This window comes from Rhamphochromis sp. 'chilingali' (assembly GCF_963969265.1).
Source record: "Rhamphochromis sp. 'chilingali' genome assembly, chromosome: 7".
NCBI classification, from domain to species: Eukaryota; Metazoa; Chordata; class Actinopteri; order Cichliformes; family Cichlidae; genus Rhamphochromis; species Rhamphochromis sp. 'chilingali'.
In genome coordinates, this window is record NC_137934.1 from 31,912,442 (window position 1) to 31,933,455 (window position 21,014).

Genomic DNA, 21,014 nt, shown 5'->3' on the forward strand with positions numbered 1-21,014 from the left:
CAAAAGACTTCTGAAATATTTTCAGCTGTCCCTTTAGAGATACAGTCACTATTTCACAGAGGTAATCAATCACTGATTCACTATATCTGGTGCCCCTTTGTAGGTTATCTACAGATACAGAGGTTAGAGGGCAGATATGATGGTAGCCCCCCTTTGGATATCTGCTGTCATGTTCAAATCTGTTAAATGTTTTCTTTTATTTAATTTTCATCCTTTGGAAGTTGATTATTGATTCTATAAAATATAACATCACCTTATTCTTTCCATTCACCTAAAACGGCAACATAAAACTGATCTGATCTGACAAGTTACAAAATAAATACATAATAAAATAATTCTGTCACCAATGTAAAAATAAATCCTTGATAATTACAAAGTGTGTCATTTGTAATGTTCTTTCAACCAGTGGTCTGAGTTACAATTTCACATAAATCAGCCCCAGTGTTGCTTCACATTTGACTGATGGGTGAATTGGTGCTGATGTGACATTCACAGTATAATTAGACTCTCTTTAGACAGCGACATTCCAGCTTTGGTGAAGGTGCTGTATTTGATACGTTAAAATAGTAGGGATCACTTGTGAAGACTAATCTGCAGTGTTAAAGTTTAATTTTAATTTTTAATTTGTTATTTTACTTTAATAGTTTAGTTGTTACTTTTATTGAAGTAAGATGTCTCTCTCAGCAGGGCAGCCTCCAGATTTTTTTTTTTAATGGGGTGGCCATATGGGGGGTCACTAAAAATATTGGGTTGGCACACCAAAAACAGAAGAGTGCAGGGGTGCAGCAGAGGGGAGGGGGTGACGCCTGGAAATTGTGAGGAACATGCAAAGTGACACAATCCGAATGACAAAAATTGTATAATCAGGAATAAATAACAAGTTAATGTTTCAACTCATTGCAGGGTGCCTTCCTCTCTCTTGTGCTCACGTTTATTAAAATTATTACCAACATAAGACAATCTTACCGGGGCGACCCTCAAATTTTGAGGGGTGGCCAGTGGCCCCCCCTGGCCCTCCTTAGTGGTGCCCTGTCTCTCAGGACTCATACTCTAAGCTGGATGGAGGAGGCAAACTGCTCTGCGATACTATGATATATCATACTATCTGCAAAATGGTAATGGGTTACAAGAAGTCACGAAAGTATATGAAAAATGTCAACAAATATTTAAGACAAAAGACAAAACAGAACCAGCCCTTTACTTTATGACAGCTCGATAACCAATAAAAAAATTGAACGCAATACAAGCAGGCTCGTAAGCCAATCAAAACCAGAAAAGGGCGGGCGCTGGATTGTTGTGGTTGACGTTTTACTTCCTCTTTCTTTGCGGCGTGAAATCAATAAACTGCAGCAGCGAAGCTCAAGTAGGAAGAGAGGAGAATCCGCGAGAAAAGCGACTTCACGAAGGAAAACGTCTGTCGCATGTTTTATGTAGAAAGTCAAAAAAGTAAGAAGAACGAAAATAGTCGGTCGAAGAGCTCATGTGATGTGAAGTGAGACAATCGGGGGCTGCTGCTGCTCACAAGACTGCTGCATGTGATATCGATTACAGAAATAAGACACAGGGATGACCACAGCCCTGCTTCGGGCCCACATGGACGGCTAGAAATTCAGGCTTGAATGCAGAGGTTTGTAGTGTGTTTTTTCTTTTTACCTTTATTACAACCGTGTTGTTCCCGCAGTTCTCTGAGATTTAATTGCGATAGTTTCGCCTTCCCCCCCCTGACTGATGTTAAAGTTTGAGAGAAAGTCTGCAGAAAGAGTTTTTAGCCTAATTCACTGGTCAAAAGTAAGTTGAATTGTGACGCAGACCTGCAGATCAGTAAAAAAACAACAACTTTTCCTAGTAAACGCCAACAAATATCTACCAAAGAAATGGAGGAAGTACACTTTCGTGTGAAATTCATGTGTGTGTGATATGATGTTTATGTGTAAAAAGTAAAAAAAAAAAAAAAACTGCACGAGAATTATATGTGCAAGTATGCAAATTAGCCCAATGTGTCAAATAAAGGAAAACTTTCCAGATGGCATCAGTCCTCATCGATAAACAATCCAGCGCCTGAGACTAAGTGCATCCCTTTTCTTGTAGTAGTCCTGTTTACCCTGATGGATGAAGCCTCTGAGAAACACAGATAAAGTAAGAATGAAGCACCTTAACTAATGTTTTGGGGGTTTTTTTTCTTGTTTTAAATTTCCACCTTGTACAGAGTCCTCTTGCCAGAAGAAGACCAAACATGGTGCACGTCTACAACTGCCATCCTTTCTCCTCTCAGCAGATTGTGCAGGTAAAGTGAAACCTGACTGACGCTGATCCCATGTCAGCCGTGTTTTATTACCTACGCTCTCGTCTTCACTGCTTTCCCACTCTGTGGCTCAGGTGGAGAAGGAACCCGGACTGGTCTGCTGTGGAGGTGGAGCTATTTTTGTGGTGGCGACTGGAGGATGCAAGGTTGCTTTAATGTGCTTATGTTTACAGTTTGTGACCTTTTTAAAAATGTATTTATTTTAGTAATGACTTTGGTGGTAGCGAGGCAAAATAAGATAAAATAGTCAGCTTTGTGTTAAGCCTCTCCCACCAGATGTGCAAAGGTATTTGAGGGCATATCAGTCCCGTTAACTCCACTGGGACGAGTTAATTTCGCTCCAGACCACTTGAATTACATCATGCTCAAAGGTTATTATTGATGTTTTGTCTTCCTCATCTTACTTAAGCATTTAGTAACTAACCCTTTGTAGTAGCCTGACACTGTTGTGCTGAACTGAATCCAGGTGGAGGCGTACAATGTGGAGGTGGAGGGCTGCCCCCTCATCTGCCGCTTTTCCACCATGGGCGCTGTGAGGAGCATCCAGCATAGCAAGATAGGTAAAGACATTTCCTGTCTTCCTCTACCCTCTGTACTGACATTCACTTTTTTGCTGTCTGTCTCCCATATGTGAGCAAAATGGCTTCAAGTGATGACAGTGTAAACTGGAAAGGCATCAAAAATAAAGACTCTAGACACTGAAAAATCTTGGGTTTTATCACTGCCTCCTCTGTGCTCACTCACTTCTAGGAGACTACCTGGTGACCATTGAGGAAAAGAACAATGCCACCTACCTGAGAGCCTACACCAACTGGCGTTACCAGGTACACAAGAACCATCTCGAGTCCAAATCACCAAGACTAAAAATAGGACAGAAACCTCCTTGTGGTTAGGGGAAAAAGTGGTTGCGAGGTGATTTTTCATTCGGCGGCAGATTGCAAGTAGTTGCAGTGACCAACTGGTTGGCTAGAGGTTGAATGCACACCACCTTTAACTAGGATTACCTCACTCTGGTGGTATGCAACCTGTCTCCAAGCAGTTGCAGTCCACCTAGAAATGACTGCGGTCAGTCTCACAAAGCGTAGCTCACAAAGGTTTGTAAATAACTAGCATCTAGATTACGAATGCAGATAGATGCTAACACATAATCAGTCAGTCAGTCTATCAGTCTGCTCTAATGGATGCAGATCATCTCCAATGTGTTTCATTGGAATGGCAAACTTGACTCGGCTCATTGTGAATTAGTTTAATTATGGTTCTATGCATAAATCTTATGTTGCTTTAATGTGATTAAACTAAGGAATATAATAAGCTTTTGTAAGAAAAAACTATCTCTCAGATTTAAACTGTGAATTTTTTGAAACTGGTAGTCAGATGTTGTTGTCAGATTGTTCTAGCTCTCTAGCTAGCTGTCTTAATTTGAACTGTACATCCTGTTATCTTCATATCACGGTATACTATACCAAACCTTCAAATTGAGGTCACGAGCACCCTCAATTAGTCTCAATGGTCATATGTCCAAGCTTACCTATGTTAGAGACAGACTGTCAAAGCAAATGGTATAAAGGGCGTTTAAACATGTGCATAGTTATGGATAAATTATGCTGAGAGCAAGAAGAAATAAGCAAATTATATTCCACCAAAGGCAGTCTGCAGCTGTCATGTATATTGCTGTTTTCTAATTACACACTGGGAAATATGTTAATGCCTTATTTGCCCTCTGTTCAGGCAGAGGAGAAGGCCCGCGTTGGGGTTCGTTTGTTGGGCCACTTGCTGGGTGGAGCATCTGTGTGGGGTGGAGTGCAGATGGAGATTATTGAGATCCCTCTGTCAGAGCGGCCCATTGCCGTGTCTTGCTGCCCGGTTAGAGGAGACCTGCTGGTTGGCTCTGAGAATACTCTGGTTCTCTTTACGTTGAGACAACACAACCAGCAGAACCTGGTAAGAACTCAATTCTTAATCAAAGTTTACCTGCTTTATTGACGTTATGGAGTTTATCTGCATTTAAATTTACAATTCAATAATGTCTTTAATTTGTTAAAGACTGTTTATTTAAGTTTTTGTTACTTTTTTGCGCAAACCGGTGTAGCTTCTCTCTGATAAGGGTCGATTTCAAGGTGCTTCAACCTTTGTCTGCTGCTCCACAATACCTCCCACATTAATTTCAGTGCTTCTTAAGCATCTCCGTTGGGCTTTGGTCTTCCTCTCATGCTGGACTCAGGACAGAATGGATGCTGCATTTATTCAATACACCATTTTGTGGTACTGATTTGTGATATGGTGCTTTGTGTGCCAGATGGGAGTCTTTAATGGGCCAATTCAGGCCCCCACGCCTTATGTTTAACATCCCTGCTTTAAATAATATCTCTTCAATATAATATGACGTCTTGGACATAAAGATTTTTTTCCCGCACATACTGTTGGTAACTTGCACTCTTTTTTAGAAGATTTTAAAGTATTTTCCAAATATGATGAGTACCTTTACAAGGTTTTGTTAAGGTGGCAGCTTAACACCATTTATTTTAATAGCTGGCTGTAAAAAGATCAAATGTTGTGGTAACGTCTCTCATCGAAAATGAGCAGACTCACTGATAACCTACACACTATGTTAAACTGGAATAATGTTTGTTTCTTTGGGAGGAAAATCAGGAGAATCGGAGTCTTCAGAGCAGCTGGCCAAACACTCGGCAGCGCTGCGGTCAGAGTCAAGGTAACTAAAAAAACACACATTTATTAATTTATTAAGATATTTTCAGTCAAACACTCATTTTGTATCACAACTATCTATAAATCATCATCTGATCATTGATCAGAGAAAGATGTCTTACAATGAGCCGTGTGTATTTTATTTCATATGGCAAAGAGTTTACATTAGATGTGAATTAGGACTAAAAAGCTTCTGTTCAATAGGCCTGTTTTCTACCAACAGCTCAGTCTTCAAGTTCCAGCCAGAATCTTTCCGTCCTGGATTTTGAACGCTCCGTCATCCTGCACCTTCCAAAAATCACACCTAAGCAGGTGCTTTTCTTCACTTATTTTTATCTGTGACTGTGTCAAACTGTTATATCAACCATGTTCACTGCACCTATTTATATTTAAAAATGTAAGCCTTTTCTGAGTGGATAGCTTGCATTTACATAATGAGAGAAAGAGAACAATTTCTGTCGTACTGGGAAATTTCTAACTTAAGCATTTTTCCTTGTTTTTTTTTTTTTTTTCCTAAATATTTTGACCGCTAGGTGGCACTGTGCGACACATATGTGGCTGTGCAAGGAGAGCTGGAAGTCTTGATATTAAAACTGGATGAAACCTCTGAACCCCAAACCCTGGAGGAACCACTGGACACAAATAACGGTAACGGCACACATGTAAATGCTCTATAATGTGTTTTAAGTCGTGGCTTTGGGGTGATTTTTTTTTCTATTTAACTAGAAAGGGATGAGTACAGAGACCTTTATGAATATGATTTACATTACTGAAGCTGTCAATTAGACATTTTTACAGAGTTCTCAAGCATTCTTTTTGGTTTTATTCTACAGATTTAATACTAAGAAAACAACATAAAAAATGCATTCAAGCTCATACTTTGAAATTGTCCACATGCAGCAGAGCATGAGACATTTTATCAAATGTAGGAGTGACCTGTGATATGCAATCTGTGATCTTTCTGCATGCACAGCAGAATATCTGGAAGACCAGGCTGACTTTCTGGTTGTTCCGAGACACCAGGAGTTACTTGGCGATCGAGCTAAAGACTGCGACATCCCAGTTAGCATTGAAAAAACCGGGCTGGAAGAAGGAAGGCAGTATGCACTTTCTTACGTTCTTTTCAGGTGTGTCTGCACTTCTGAGTTTGTTCCTTAAGAATATTTCTCCCAGCTGAGGTTTGACTGAACTCCCTCCGGTCCTGCAGGCACTTTTCTCCAGAGTTCTTCCAAGGATGCAGCATGGATGAGATGCAGCTTCACTCCCTGCAGCTTTACCCGTTCTTCACTGGTGAGTACAACATCAGTGTCGAGTTAACAGTGCAAGATGATCTGTTTTGAAATGAGGAGAAATGGAATTTTTTTTTCTGAGACATTGTAGTATGTTCAGGAGTTTACATTCAGTCATCACAGGCATGAATCTCATGGTAATTTTGGACTTTTAATGATGTTTTGAACTCTTTGTTTTGCTCTAGTGTGAAATGATTGCACAGCACGCATCCTTAATGACTTTAAAAAAACATTGCATTTCAGTGAAGTGTCATACCATGACATTCATGCCCGTGATGAGTGCATGTAAAGCTTCATTGCTATAGAGATATCTCTGTGGTATTTCTACAGCACCTTCACATTTCGGTGCAGTTTGCTCATGTTGTAAAAAATAATCCTTTTTCTTTTTGTCCTTGTGTGCGTTTTTGCCCAATCATTGTTTTTGAGGGATTGTTACTCTCTCCCCAGGTAACCAGTCAGTGTCTCCCGATGAAGCGACATGTGTGTTCTGCTTCTTCTCCCTCCCCACCACGGGCTACCTGTACAGTCTGAAGGGTGGAGTTGAGCTCCTGTCAGCATATCAGTATCCAGAGAAGGTCCTGGAGGCGGCGCTAACAGACCACCTGTTGCATGTTATAACAAAGTATGTCTGCAGCCTTGAAGGAGCCTGCATTCTGTGTGTATTTACATTTTACACGGGTTTAAAAAAAATAGGGCTCTAAATTCAACAGTTCACCAAACATCAGATAGATTACCTTTTTCATCAAACCCATCAAGCCTTATTTCCATGATATTCCAATTATACCCAAATATAGAAAAGTTGGTGTGTATTTTTTAATCTGTGGTTCTTACTTTCTTTGTGGATTACAAGTACATTTCTCTGTGTGGCTGGTAGGAGTGCATTGCAGTGTTTTACAGTACGATGTGCAGCTCTAGCAGCCAGGATTGAAGACCCCTACATCGATACGACCATGAAGGTATGAGCCTGGCATTTACAATAAACGAAGCTAATTTAAAAGAAAGTTCAGCCTCAGTGCTCCCCTCACTGCAGAGATTCAGTTGGTGGCGCTAATATCTGTATGGATTGTTATTACATGTCTGTAAATGAGAACACATTTAACATTTACGTGTGTGTGTGTGTGTGTGTGTGTGTGTGTGTGTGTGTGTGTGTTTGTAAGGCCTGCCCACCCTGCAGCCTGGAGGTCTGTGCGCTCAGGATGCAGCTCTTCATCGGCCTGCGGTCGATGTGCGTGTACGGGCGCCATGTCATCCTGCTCTCTGCCGCCGACGCAGAGACACCGGAGGAGACCGAACGCGGCACACAGCGCAGGGGCCTGTAAGTTGTACGCACAAACACGCCGCCATGTTGATTTGTACACCTTTTGATTTTTAAAGGCTTTTTCAGGTTTGACCTCAGATACTTCCCTGCAGTTACTTGCATGTGCATGCATGTACGCACAAACATTTGAACATTTATGAGCCTGTTTACTGTATGTGTGTACGTGTGTGTTGTTGTTATTATAGCGAGTTGAAAGAACACAACATGCTGACTGGTATTTTCCTGGCGGTGGGAATTGATCCCGCAACCACGCCAGCTCTGGAGAGCCTTCTATCACGCCCCTTACTGTAAGACAAACCCAAAACCCATCCAACCCCCGTCCTTGTTGTCACTTTCAGGCCAAGCTGCAATGATGAGACCCTCAAAACACTCTCGTTCTCAAATGAAATCTTTATAAAGTCCCCTTCTGTAACCCTTGTTAATCTTATATTACAAGACTAAATGATTCTTCTTTGCTTCTGTGTAGAGGTTAGAGGAACTCCATTAAAAACATTTTAAAAAACTAAAAGGACTCCAAGAACACAAACCTCCACCAAGGGAGGTCACTTTCTAAGCAGTATTTACTCTTTAAGGTAATAGTGTTGTATTTTCAGTACATTTGTATATCTCTGTTCTTTTTAAACGTACTTTAAGGAGTTTGCAGTGCAGCAAAAATAAGCAAAGCGTGAAGGTGTTTGTTATTTGCCCTGCTGAAACCTATTTTTTTATGTTAATATAGGACATGTGTGGGATTCAATTCATTTTTTAGTAAAATTAATTTTTGATCACAAGTTTATTTAAGAAACATAGTTTTTAAAAGCCGTGCAACCTTCAGATCAATCTATTGATTGAAGAGAGGTCAGAGGTCAAATTTTACATATTTTAAATACTTATACGGTACTTTCTTTATGTTGACAATACACACCACACTTGTAAGAATCATAGTTTCTTAGTTATAAGCTTTTTGTCAACCAATAAATCATGGTGTTGATTTTAAGGACCTTGGTGGATGTAAGGCAGAATTTGAACGTATTGTTAACATGACCCGACTCTACTAACTTTTATCAGCATCCATTCAAAACTTGTCCAGCTATCGTGTTGACAGACAGAAAGAAATGCAAATATACCAAAAGCATAACCTAAAATCACAGACAACATATTATTTCATTGATAAGAACTTAGTGATCATGCCGTTTGATATAGAAAATAAAGAAAGGCAAATATAAAATTATATAAAAATTTAAAATCGCTTTTTTTTTGGATTCATAAGAAATAAAGAACTAGCAGAAAAGGTCTTAAGCAAGTAAGTTGCATGTTTTGTGAAGAAGTTCAGAAACCCTGTGACAGTATGCAGTCAGTCATTTCTGTTTAAAAAATGGTAAATGGTCTGTATTTGTATAGCGCTTTACTTGGTCCTAAGGACCCCAAAGCGCTTTACACTATACACAATCATCCACCCATTCACACACTGGTGATGGCAAACTACATTGTAGCCACAGCCGCCCTGGGGCGCACTGACAGAGGCAAGGCTGCCGGACACTGACGCCACCGGGCCCTCTGACCACCACCAGTAGGCAACGGGTGAAATGTCTCGCCCAAGGACACAACGACCGAGACTGTCGGAGCTGGGGCTCGAACCGGCAACCTTCCGATTACAAGACGAACTCCCAACTCTTGAGCCACGATCGCCCCAAAAAACCAAATGATTAAAGTGTTTGTGTGAGTTTTGCAGCTTAGTCTAAAAGAGACAGCACTTCCTGTTTTAGTTTCTAAACCTAGCCATGGTAACCTGCCTAACTGCCCTCGGTGTGTGTTTGTGTCTTTTTTTTCTCACAAACTAATCGTGTTAGAATTGACCTAAAAAGACAATTTTATCACTGAGGTTCCTGGATTCCTGTAACTCTTTCTCTTTGACTGACACGGATGCACACACACAAGCCCCTCACCGTGTAACAAACACCTCAACATACCCTTGGTATGAAGCTCCTGTTACCCTGTTCACTAACTGTTTGTTAAAGCTGGGCAGACACTTAACAAACAGCTGAATTATGCTGTGAAGTGTTAGCCACTGATGTAGCACAGCGCATGTAGAGAGCTAAACGATCATAGTTGTCTATCTGTAGCTTCACGTGATCTAAATGTGCCAAAAAATTAGGTATAATCTGCAGTTTACCAGATGGCAGGGGAGGAAGACAGGACAAAAACATCATTAATAACTAATAATTAAATGGAAAGTGGTGTATCAATCTAGACCTACTGCAGTGTTACTAAGCGAGGAGCCAGGGGCACTTACAGTCTCACAGGCTACCATTGTACTCGTTGGTGTCAAATGATAAACCTGTTTAAAGATGAACAGGCAATAATTGGTTCTAAAAACTGAGAGCAAATGAAGCAGATCTTATAGGCTAGATTATGTCCTCATGATCATTCTGACAGTTGTTTAGTGTGTGCCCAGTTTAACAGTTTGTTTGAATTTGTAAAATTGTGTCTGTACTGTCTTGTTGATGTCCTGTAAAGGCAATTTTTTTTTAATAGTTAAAATATCTACAACAGATCACAACAAAGGTGGGTATAAGTACAGGATTCTTCCTGTGTATGTTGTGACTCAATGGTCAAAATCTTTGCTAATTTTTCTATATGTTGCTGTGTAATGTTTGATCTCAGGAGCAGGAGGTGGACAGTGTCTTCTACCAAAGAAAGCAGTGCAGCGGGACATGGATGGAACCTCTATGTTGTGGACACCGTCCCCCCCTTTACTCTCTACCAGGAGATGGTAACTCTCATTTGCCCAAATTGTGTGTTGCGCAACTGTTGATGATGAATAGGAAAAAGTAAACAAATACAGATCTGCTGTGCAATCACTTGTGATTTGTGTGTTTTTCAGGTTGAGTACAGTCAGCGTTATGCAGAGACCAACCCACAGGCCCAGAGTCTGCGACACCTCCTCAGCGAAGCTCACCTCCTCCTGCGTGCTGCTCTACTACACACATCAGACGAGCAACAGACGGGCCCAGGTGGCCCAGCAGATCACAGGACAGATCGACAAGTGCTGGAGGAGGCGCTGAGGGAGAACTGTGCCCAGCTGGGAGACAGTTTCAGCAGGTAACACACAACCAACATTCTGTATTGATAATAACATTTTATGGGTTTTTAAATGTGTTCAGTCAATGAGATTTTACTCTGTTGGACACCTTTACCTTCAGTTTTTGTATTTTCTGGCTATTTTATTAAAATTTGTTTCAGCAAAACTTTTAATCTCTTCTTTTCTCTAAGGGGCGGTCAGAGGGAGTGTCACCTTGCTCTGCCGTACTACAGGATGTCTGGTCTGTCACTCACAGAGGTCATGTCCAGGAATCGGCCATTTCCGGGCAGCCCTTCCTCCTATGGCCCTGGCTTCCTGTTTTACCTGAAACATTTCCTGTTAGAAGACTCAGAGCAGACCCTCAGTCAGGTACACAAGATCTAAATGAGCATGATTTAACAAGTTGAGGAGATTACTTTTTCACACAGCTGGTCAGCTTTTTTCCCTTAATAATTTAAATAATGATTTTAAACCATTTTGTAATTACTTAGAATGTCTTTGTCAAATATTAAAATTTGTTTTAAACATGACAAATATGCACAACAAACCTTAAGAAATTAGTAAGGGAACAAAAAAATACAAAATATTGAATCAAAAGAGACGGGGAACCTTTTTAATCTTTCTTTCCCTGCAGGAAGCAGCTGATCAGGTCATTGACATTTTCAGCCAATCAGAGCCTGTAATGCTCATAAGCATGTGCACCAGCCCCTGCATGATAAATGTCAGTCCTGCTCGGACGCTGCAAATTTTACAAAATCTGGAGGACTCAGTGGGCGTGTCGGTTTCACTGACAATCACCATGGCTACCATGATGCTGCGTTTGGGTGACCTGCAGCAGTACACACAGCTGATGGAGAGACACGCTGAGGTCAGGATTTCACTTGTTTTCTTTGGTGTACTAACTGCTCAAGGTGCAGTGCAAGGTCAAAGTTTGCTACATGATATTGCTTCTTTTTTTTTTTTAAATTGTATGTCCATATTTTTTTTTTTATATTATATACTTTTCCACACAAAATGGACCAAAATAAAGAAAGTTGGTCCCTTTCCATTCTGTGCGTAGATGCTGCTAGTGTACGGGTTTATCGAGGAGCCGAGGCTGCTGCTCTATGGTGGATGTGCAAACCAGCATAGACGTGTTTATCCCACAGCTTTAACCCGCCAGATGGCCGACTCTCAGCCTGGACTGCTGGTGGCTGCCATGGTGGCTTTACATGAGAACAGCAAAGTTAAGCTGGAAGAGGCTGATCACATATTCAAGGTACTATTGGCACCTGGAAGTGCAGTGCCTGGAGGATAGTATATCAACCCGCTGATTTGTATTACTGCCTTTCTACACTTGGATGTAGAATTAATTTCAGTTTTGCAGAATCTGATGCTTTCTACGCTTTTAGGAGCTGCGTTGTGAAAACAGCCTGCAGGTCGACTTCTGGGAGGCGATGCTCATGGCATCATCAAATGACGCTGTCATTCAGGAGCTTCTGTTTCGGCTGGCTTCTGTCTACATCGACCGTCTAACAAATACAAAGTCAGAAAAGCACACAGCTCCAAAGCGCAAGTCACTGAAAAGTGCTGATGACCTGGTACGGCTACTTGGTGGTCTCTGTTTAGTAACCCCCCCCAATTCTTTTAATTTGTTCAATAACCAGATTATAAAGACACGAGTTTCATGCAATCAGCTGCTCCCATGTTTGTGTCTGTTCCAGGTCAACTCGTGCTCTCATTACGGTGCTTTGTATCCATGGCTCATTCTTCTAAGTCCAACAGACATTACCAGTTCCCAACACTTGGAGGCGCTGCACAAACTGCAGGTATTTTCTAAAGTCTGCTTTGACTGCATGGATTCAATACAGTTAAGTCCATAAATTTTTAGACAGAGGCAACTTTTTTTCTAATTTTGCTTCTATGTTACAACAATATATTTTAAATGAAACAACTCAGATGCAGCTGGAGTGCAGACTCTCAGCTTTAATTCAGTGGGTTGAACAAAAAGATTGTATAAAAATGTGAGGAACTAAAGTGTTTTTTAACACAATCCCTTCATTTCAGGTGCTCAAAGGTTACTGAAAATAAAATGTTAATTTCTAATACTTGGTTGAAAACCTTTTGAAAACCCTTTGCTGTCAATGACAGTCTTGAATTCATGGACTTCACCAGATGCTGGGTTTCCTCCTTTTTAATGCTCTTCCAGGCCTTCCCTGCAGCTGCTGTTTGTTTGTGGGATTTCTGTCCCAAGTTTAGTCTTCAAGAAGTAAAATGCATGATCACTTGGGTTAAGTAACTGACTTTTCCATTCAAGAATATTCCACTTCTTTGCTTTAATGAACTCCTGGGTTGCTTTGGCTGTATTTTTTTTTTTTTTGGATTGGAGCAGACAGTGTGTATCTGAATACCTCAGAATTCATTTGGCTGTTTCTGTCCTTTGCCACATCATCAATAAACACCAGTGTCACAGTCCCATTAACACCCATGCATGTCCAAGCCATCACACTACCTCGGATGATGAGCTGTTTCACACCTTCTCCATACATTTTTCTTTCCATCATTTTGGTAGAGGTTAATCTTGGTTTCAGTTTTCCAAACAGTGTTTTTCCTGAACTGGGCTGGCTTTTCTAGATGTTTTTTTTTTTTTAAATCAAAGTCCAATGTAGCCTTTCTATTTTTGAGGATTATGAGTGGCTTGCACCTCGCAGTGAATCCTCTGTATTTACTTTCATGCAGTCTTCTCTTTACTGTAGACTTGGACATCGATACGCCGACCTCCTGGAGAGTGTTGTTCACTTGGTTGGCTGTTGTGAAAGGGTTTTCTCATCACCATGGAAATGATTCTGTGATCATCCACTACTGTTGTCTCCTGTGGGTGTTCAGGTCTTTTAGCGTTGCTGAGTTCAGCAGTGCTTTCTTTCTCCAAAAGTTGATTCTGTTCATCTGGATGTAGCGTTTTCAGTGGGAGGAACATTTCGTCACTCATCCAAGTGACTTCTTCAGTCTCAGTTAACTGCAGGTTTCCCCAATCTTATAAATAGTACGTTTGCATAATGACTGAAACTAGCACCACTGTAGGAACAATGGGCTGTGAGGTCAGTTCCTTCATCATAATTATGCAAATTCTCATGATCATTGATCAACAACTACTGATCAAGGCCCGCTGATCAAAGACCACCAATGGCCATGAGTACCATTCACCATCTTTCACCATCTTACAATGCTATGATTGCAGCCATTCCCCAACTCTCTGTGAATGGTACTCATGGCCATTGACAGCTCACTCGGCACTGCCGAGTAAAGGGGACGTGTCCAAATGAAGCCCATGTCAAGGCCTGTATGGTTCTTCAGAATATCACGTGACGAATGACCAATGACTCTCTGAAATGATGTGTCCGGTTATGTGATTGGAGCTGCTGAAAAGATGTGAAAATTAGTTTTTTGCATGAACTGGATCTGAGGTGATTCCGAGGATCATCACGAGAGCGCACGGAGATTGTTAGCGAATTATGGAGCAACCGAAAAGGTCGAATAATATTAGCAGTTAGGGGGCATTTTGACATGCTATAGCCCAATAATAAGTCTTAAATCAGTCTCAGAGAGGATGGTTAGTAAGAGGTGTGTGTGTGTGTGTGTGTGTGTGTGTGTGTGTGTGTGTGTGTGTGTGTATTATACAGGACCTCATATCGGTATTCTCCAATTGATACATCTTTACATTTATATATCGACTGTTATGTCAGCCCCTTGCATTATCACAGTAGGGCTGCTGTACATGGAATGACCAGCAGATGTCAGCACATCCAAATGAGCTGTTAAACGTTGCTTTGTGTGATCTGCCTTTTGGTGAACCGATTGGCCGGAAAGATTTGACACATTCACGGGGCTTCATCACACCATCACTACTATAGTACCACTTTCTCAGATGGGTTTTTTCTGTTTACGCAGCTTAAGGATGGTTTGTTTCACCTGCACAGAGAGCTCCTTTGACTGCATGTTGTCGGTTTACAGCAAAAAAACAGGTCTATCAACTCCAGGCCTTTGATCTGCTTAATTGATAATGACATAACAAAGAAAATGCCCACACCTGCCCATGAAATGGCATTTGAGTTAACTGTCCGATTACTTTAAAAAGAGGGTGGAACATGTTAACAAGCTAAAACTCCTCAACCCTTCATCCAATCTTAATGTGGATATCCTCAAATGCAATCCATTGATCTCCATTATATAACTATAATTGGAAGATATTTCAGTAAACAGGTAAAATAAGAAAAAACACTTTGTCATTGTCCAAATATAGTTGGACCTTAGTGTATAACAGACTAATGCAGCCACTGAGACATCACTGAATTGCTGCCCAACCTGTGCAGGAAACACAATTTCTTCTACTCGGTTGTGAAGAGACCCCTTTTTTTCCTGTTCACAATAAAACCCTTAAATGCTTTTACAATAAAACCCTCAGTACTCCTACAGCAGTAAATGAAACTCCTGTTGAGAAAGTGCTGATAGTTGTGGTTTATGCCTTTTTATAAAACAAAACAAATATCCCCAGTGCATTCATTATGAAGAGGGAAATCTATTTTGTTTGTTGCTGTAAATGTTTCCTTCTGCTATAAATTTGGGAGCTGTTTTTTGGAGCCATCTTCAACTGGCCATTGAAGTAACTGCGCTTTTCAGCCCCCGGGGACTTTCAGTGTGTGACAATTTTGACAGTTTAATGGTTTTCAGTATCTTTATTACTAACACACACGGTTGCTGTTCTGAAACACACACAGCTGCAGCTTTTCAGCCACCAGCCAACTACATACCGACTACAACAAGACAGTCAGGAACTGCTTTTATGCCGGCGAGGCATGATTGCCAATGCCGCGTAGGTGTGTCCATCTCACCTGCAGAGGCACTGCAGACAACACCCCGCCACAGTGACAAATACATTTTGTTTGTGACAAACGTTTGACTTGTCTCAGCTGGCAAAGCACAGGTGTACAATTGATGGCTGCATTCCACGTAGGGTGATGCCCTATTCACGGTCATTACTGGAACTTATAGTAATACGGGGCCATCATGCATTCCATGGCTTGTGAACTTGTTGCAATAAATATGTAGGTCAGTGACATTTGAAGAGAAAACATTTTATCTGTGCTATCAGTAGTGGACTTGGTGACATATAGCAGTTTATTTATGTTTCTTTTTCTTCTCGTGGACTTTAATTTAAAATCTAGCTGCTGTTATTCTGTAATTGTATTTTTAAGTGTTCCTGTTTGTGTGTGCAGTCTCTGCTGTGTGGTCCATCTCTGTCTGTGGGCTCCGTCGTGCCTTTGTTGGAGCGCCTGTCAGACGAAACCTTATGGGGCTTCAGCCTGCACCTCCTTTGCGCTACCAGAAGGGGGCAGTATGATAGGAGCATTGAGAAGTTGCTGGACAGATGTCCTCAAGCGATCATACCCTACGCCAATCACCAGTTACAGGAGAAAAACATGGTCTGTACTGATCACGGGGCTTACATTTGAAGTCTGTAGCTACACTTTTTAGTTTATTTTTAATTTCGCACCTAATTCAACTCCCGTCTCAATCACATGTCTAATCTCCGCAGGCACTTTGGTGGCAAAAGCTCCTCCCAGAGCTTTGTGATCGCACAAGAGCAGCCTCAGACAACAGCATCCTCCTGGCTGCTCTCAAAGGTAGAGGTATTTTTCCAAAGAGCTTTCACTTTCGTTTAAAACAATTAGGATTTGCTGTGCTTTCGTCAGTCATGACTCACTAATGACCTTGTATTGTTCAGACTTATAATTTTATTACGCGGCAAAGCCGTCTGGCAGGTTTGAAAATTTTTTTGACATGAAATGAATTCACATTAAATCCCTACTTTAAGTCACATCCTCAGCTATTCAGAACCCTGTAATTAATAATGGATTCCGTGCTCAGGGAACAGATTTGAATCATTTAAACTGTAGAATACAATATTAAAATGACAAGCAATGAAGTCATCTTAGTCCAGATCTTCAAACAGTTTCAACAGTTTAATCAGTTTAATGGTCTAAAACTTAAACTGGTTCTTAAAAAAATAGCTGGATGTAATTTTATTTTACCATTTGGTCTTTGTTTTTGTGTGCCAAGCGACTTCATTCAGTCATTCATCTTGGTTGAAAAAGTGGTTCTCAAGAAAGCCCAAACCCCCTGTCTGTCTGTTCTGTGTAGTCATGTTTTGAACAGACACCGTCAATCGTCCTCTTTTCAAAAGCAAAATTGACTGCCTGCATGAAATGTGTTCAGGGAACATCAGTAAATTGTAACTTCAGCAACTAAATTGCTGTCATTGGGAAAGTGTTGGATATCTGTGCTGGGGAATGAATAGCAATTCATTACAATATGATTAAACAAAGTGAACTCTGAGGGTGTAGCAGGGTTGGGTAGACTTGGCACACCCCAAGCCACTTCTGTAAGTGGATATATTATGATGGGAATTAAAGAAATATCAGGAAATTACTTACTGATACTGGCAAAGAAACTAGAAGTATGAGGAAGTAACATCTCCTGTGTGTGTGTACTTGAGTTTAATGAGACTTGTTTTTTGTCAACAGAGACGCTTGTCGTAGTTGCTATGGAGATGAGCCCCGCAGAATTCCTGGAGCTCATCCCTGATGATGGCACAGCATCATACTTCTTGCCACACCTGTTGACGTGCAGCCAGAGACAAGTGCTGGCCTGAAGTGTGCATACACACACACACTGAATACTGAGAAAACATTTCAGAAGAGTCCTCAGAGTTGTGTTTTTTGGCCAGCCACTGTGGATGACTCAACTTGCAGTATTTAAACTATTTGTTTGATATCAAGCAATCATGTATTATAAGCACTGTGCAACTAAACTCAAAGGCTTTAGAGTACTATGGTGGACATATCTCCTATTTGATGTGATTGAACAAATACAGGAACAGGCCTGCCGGGGGTGTACTATGTGAGATTAATGGCTTAGTGAGGTGTGTTTAGAGTTTAGGTTTAAAACCAGTTCCATTATCATAAATTCTGTTAATGAAAGCACGCACCATGGTTAGATCACTACCCAAGAGAACTTTATATATGCAGACCTGTTGGTTGGTACGTTAGTAACGCCACTTAACCTAAACCATGCAGTTAGGTTACTCATGCTTTCTCTCTCACATTGTCACTGGAATTTACAGGTGTTTGGTTACTGATGCAGCAAATGTTCACATACGGTATTCTTTTATGTTTGGTCACTTACCAGTTGTTTTTTTTAATTGCCGATAATCAGTTATAAATTCACAAGAAAAGAACACTTTTCTGCACTCTGCAAAAGTTGATTCTGTTCGTTTTCAGTGGGAGAAACGTTTCGTCAGGCTTCTTCAACAACCACTGATCAAAGGCCATGAGTACAATTCAGATTTGGGGAATGGGTGCAATCACAGCATTTGTAAGATGTACCCTTCCTCGATTCAGAGATGGTCTTTCCCTTTTCACGTAAATGGCCTCCTTGACTCCCCGTTCAAACCAGCATCCCTTCCTCATCAGGATGTGTACATCCTCATCATGGAAAGAGTATCCACTGGCCTGTAGGTATAAAAAGACTGCACAGTCCTGGTATGAGTGGCGAAACGTTTCTCCCACTGAAAATGCTACGTCCAGATGAACAGAATCAACTTTTGGAGATTTACGTACCTGGATGATTGAGCAGGCATTAAGACACTTTCCTGCACGGTTTCTCTTTTGCTGGATTTGTTCCACCTCACTCATTTTGCTTTTTGGCATGATATTTTCTTGTATGTTATTAAAGTTTCTCAACCCTGAAGTGGAAAGCCCAGATTACTAGTGAAGCTGCACTAGGTTTTCTACATCAAGCTCTGTTAGTAACAGAGGTTATCAACAATCTCGTATGTCTGAGCGACGCAAAGAAAGCCTTCCTACACTGAAGTTGCTTCATAGTATCCCCTTTAGGTCATGGAGAGCTTTTAGCAATGTCCCTCCTCAGGGCTGAAGCCTGTTTATCTGGTTTTATGGAGTCGGGGTGGGGTTGTTTGCAGAACTGTCGATATGTAGATATCGTTTTGTTTTCCCGTTCATAATCTACTATCACTGGCCACGTTGTTAGGTACACCTTGCTAGTACTGAGTTGGAGCTACTTCTCTCGTCAGAGTGTACTTAGCATTGAACAGGTGTACCTAACAAAGTGGCTGTTGAGTCTATGTGTTTATGAAACACTTTAAAATACTGTTAGAACTGCAGAGGAACATTCAATTTATTTATTTTTTTTAAACTAAAGTTCTTAAGTGTGGAGATTTAGAAGTGAGTGACCTTTGAGCACTGATTTGTCCACTGATTTTTTTTTTTTTTTAAACAATTGCATGGATGTCTGTTAAGTGATAATGCTGTTCAGATAAACGGTAAATACATACCTCAACACATACCGGCGTCTTCTTCCTGCTGTATTTACTGTGTATCTGGTTGTTCAGTGATGACGCGATGAATCCTACTTCCGGGTCTAAAGTAGTCTGCGTTTAATATGGCTTTTGTGTTGTTAACATGTTTAATGTTATGTATTTTCTTCTATTTAATCTCAAAAAGCTCCTAAAACAGTCAGTGATCACTGTTGACCTCCCTCGGCTTTTATTACCGCTAATCATTTATTTAAGCTCAGTTTTTAAAACCTTAGGATGTAACTACAGCCCAGCCCATGCAGCAGTATATGAATGACTAACCTCGTATTGTGGATGGATTATCTCAGTTGTTCTCCTGGCTGAAGTTTGGTCCTTTTACAGCATCTTGCCATGCGATTACATTTGTTCCTGACCACCGAGAACACTCACGTTAACTTTTATCGAGTGGAAAAAAAGTTAGCTTGTTTATATTATGCTAACATAGCTGTGTCGCTAGCGGTCACGTAGCACATCATTATATACCAGCTAGCCCAACTTCAGTAACCCTACAAACGTCACTGCTGTTTAGTTTTCTGTCTTCATTTATGCTGGAAGTGATAGCAGAGCTGTACGTTTTAATTTGTTTCCAAAACCCCGCAGTCAGGACATGTTATATTGTATTTAGATAGAAGCTAGCGAGCTAACTTCCTGCTAACTTCTAACTCCGTTAAATGTCATAAATTCCGTTTTCATGGATGCCTGGATGTTAAACTCAATTGTTACACCTGGTAGAGCAGAACGCTGATCATTTTATTAAAGATGAAAGACTTTAGACAGTTTTTCAACTCTCAGTAATGCCATAGTGATCGTTTGATATATGGACCTGCAGCGGAGTTTAGACCCAGACAGGCTAGTGACGTCAGACTGAACAATCGGATTGTCACAGAGTGTGAAAGTTTAGTTTTGGCCACAGAAAGTTTAAACCTGTTTGTCACAAACAAGTGTTACATATCATCTGAGTATGCAGCAGATATAGAGATACTGTATCCAAGCAGCTGCCAACCAGTCTACCATTGCAGCAGCTAACTTTCCATGAACAGCTGAAGCGGCCAGAAAGTGTTTGTGAAGTAGTTGGGTTCTGCAAACACTTTAGGATTCAGGTAAACAATAAGCACAGTAGAACAAATATTGGTTTTGTGAACAAAATCATTTATCATAATCAATTACATCTTCTCCATTGAACGCCTTTTAAAACTTATTTGAATATTTCATCGTGTAAATCAACAACTAAGACCCGAACTCCTTCATTGCATGCATTTTTAATTTTTCTTTGCTATTTGGGTTGATTGGGACCTAAAGAATGTAAAAACAAAGAATTACCAGATTTTTTTCTTTTTCTTTTTACACCTAATTTTTGTTTTTGAGAAAAATGAGATCCACATATGAGGACATTTGTATCAAATTTTGATAGAACAGTGGCAGTATAATGTCCTCGTAAGTGAATATCAGGCCCTTGTAGAAATTTTTTTTTTTTAAATTAAGTATTTTGGTCTAGACGTCCCAAAATGTGATGTCCACATATGTGGACACCAGGTCCTAGGAGGTTAAGGAAGAGGAAATGTTGAGCAGAGGAATGCAGTCAAGTGAGGGTTATGAGGAATCTGTCTTCACACAGCTGATTCCTCATAACCCGGGGCGATCGTTATCGGTTACAGTTCGTCTTGTGTCCGGAAGGTTGCCGGTTCGAGCCCCGGCTCGGACAGTCTCGGTCGTTGTGTCCTTGGGCAAGACACTTCACCTACTGGCCTTCACCTGATGGCCAGAGGGGCCGATGGCGCGATATGGCAGCCTCGCTTCTGCCCCAGGGCAGCTGTGGCTACAACTGTAGCTTGCCTCCACCAGTGTGTGAATGTGAGAATGAATGACTAGTGGAATTGTAAAGCGCTTTGAGGGCCCCGAAAAGCAATCCATTATTATTATTATTATCA

At 40.8% G+C, this 21,014-nt stretch overlaps 1 protein-coding gene across 5 annotated transcripts; it reads left to right on the plus strand.

Annotated features, from left to right (window-relative positions):
- Positions 1–1,307: 1,307 nt before the first annotated feature.
- hps3 (HPS3 biogenesis of lysosomal organelles complex 2 subunit 1) lies at positions 1,308–20,680 on the plus strand. Of its 5 annotated transcripts, none has more exons than XM_080886642.1 (25): positions 1,308–1,627; positions 2,207–2,284; positions 2,377–2,448; positions 2,769–2,862; positions 3,053–3,126; positions 4,031–4,242; positions 4,939–5,012; positions 5,232–5,320; positions 5,542–5,656; positions 5,985–6,135; positions 6,216–6,298; positions 6,745–6,919; positions 7,172–7,253; positions 7,455–7,612; positions 7,801–7,902; positions 10,259–10,367; positions 10,479–10,696; positions 10,868–11,045; positions 11,311–11,544; positions 11,737–11,934; positions 12,068–12,256; positions 12,380–12,484; positions 15,929–16,135; positions 16,249–16,336; positions 17,237–20,680. In XM_080886642.1, the coding sequence occupies exons 2-25, from the start codon at positions 2,234–2,236 to the stop codon at positions 17,362–17,364; spliced, it is 3,186 nt and encodes a 1,061-aa protein (XP_080742768.1). In that variant the 5' UTR covers positions 1,308–1,627; positions 2,207–2,233; the 3' UTR covers positions 17,365–20,680. The 5 variants fall into 5 exon arrangements, with proteins under 5 accessions (XP_080742768.1, XP_080742769.1, XP_080742770.1 ...); XM_080886643.1 differs by having other exon boundaries at positions 4,031–4,243; positions 4,952–5,012; positions 5,982–6,135; positions 17,237–20,679; XM_080886645.1 differs by having other exon boundaries at positions 1,575–1,627; positions 5,982–6,135; positions 17,237–20,679.
- Positions 20,681–21,014: the final 334 nt, after the last annotated feature.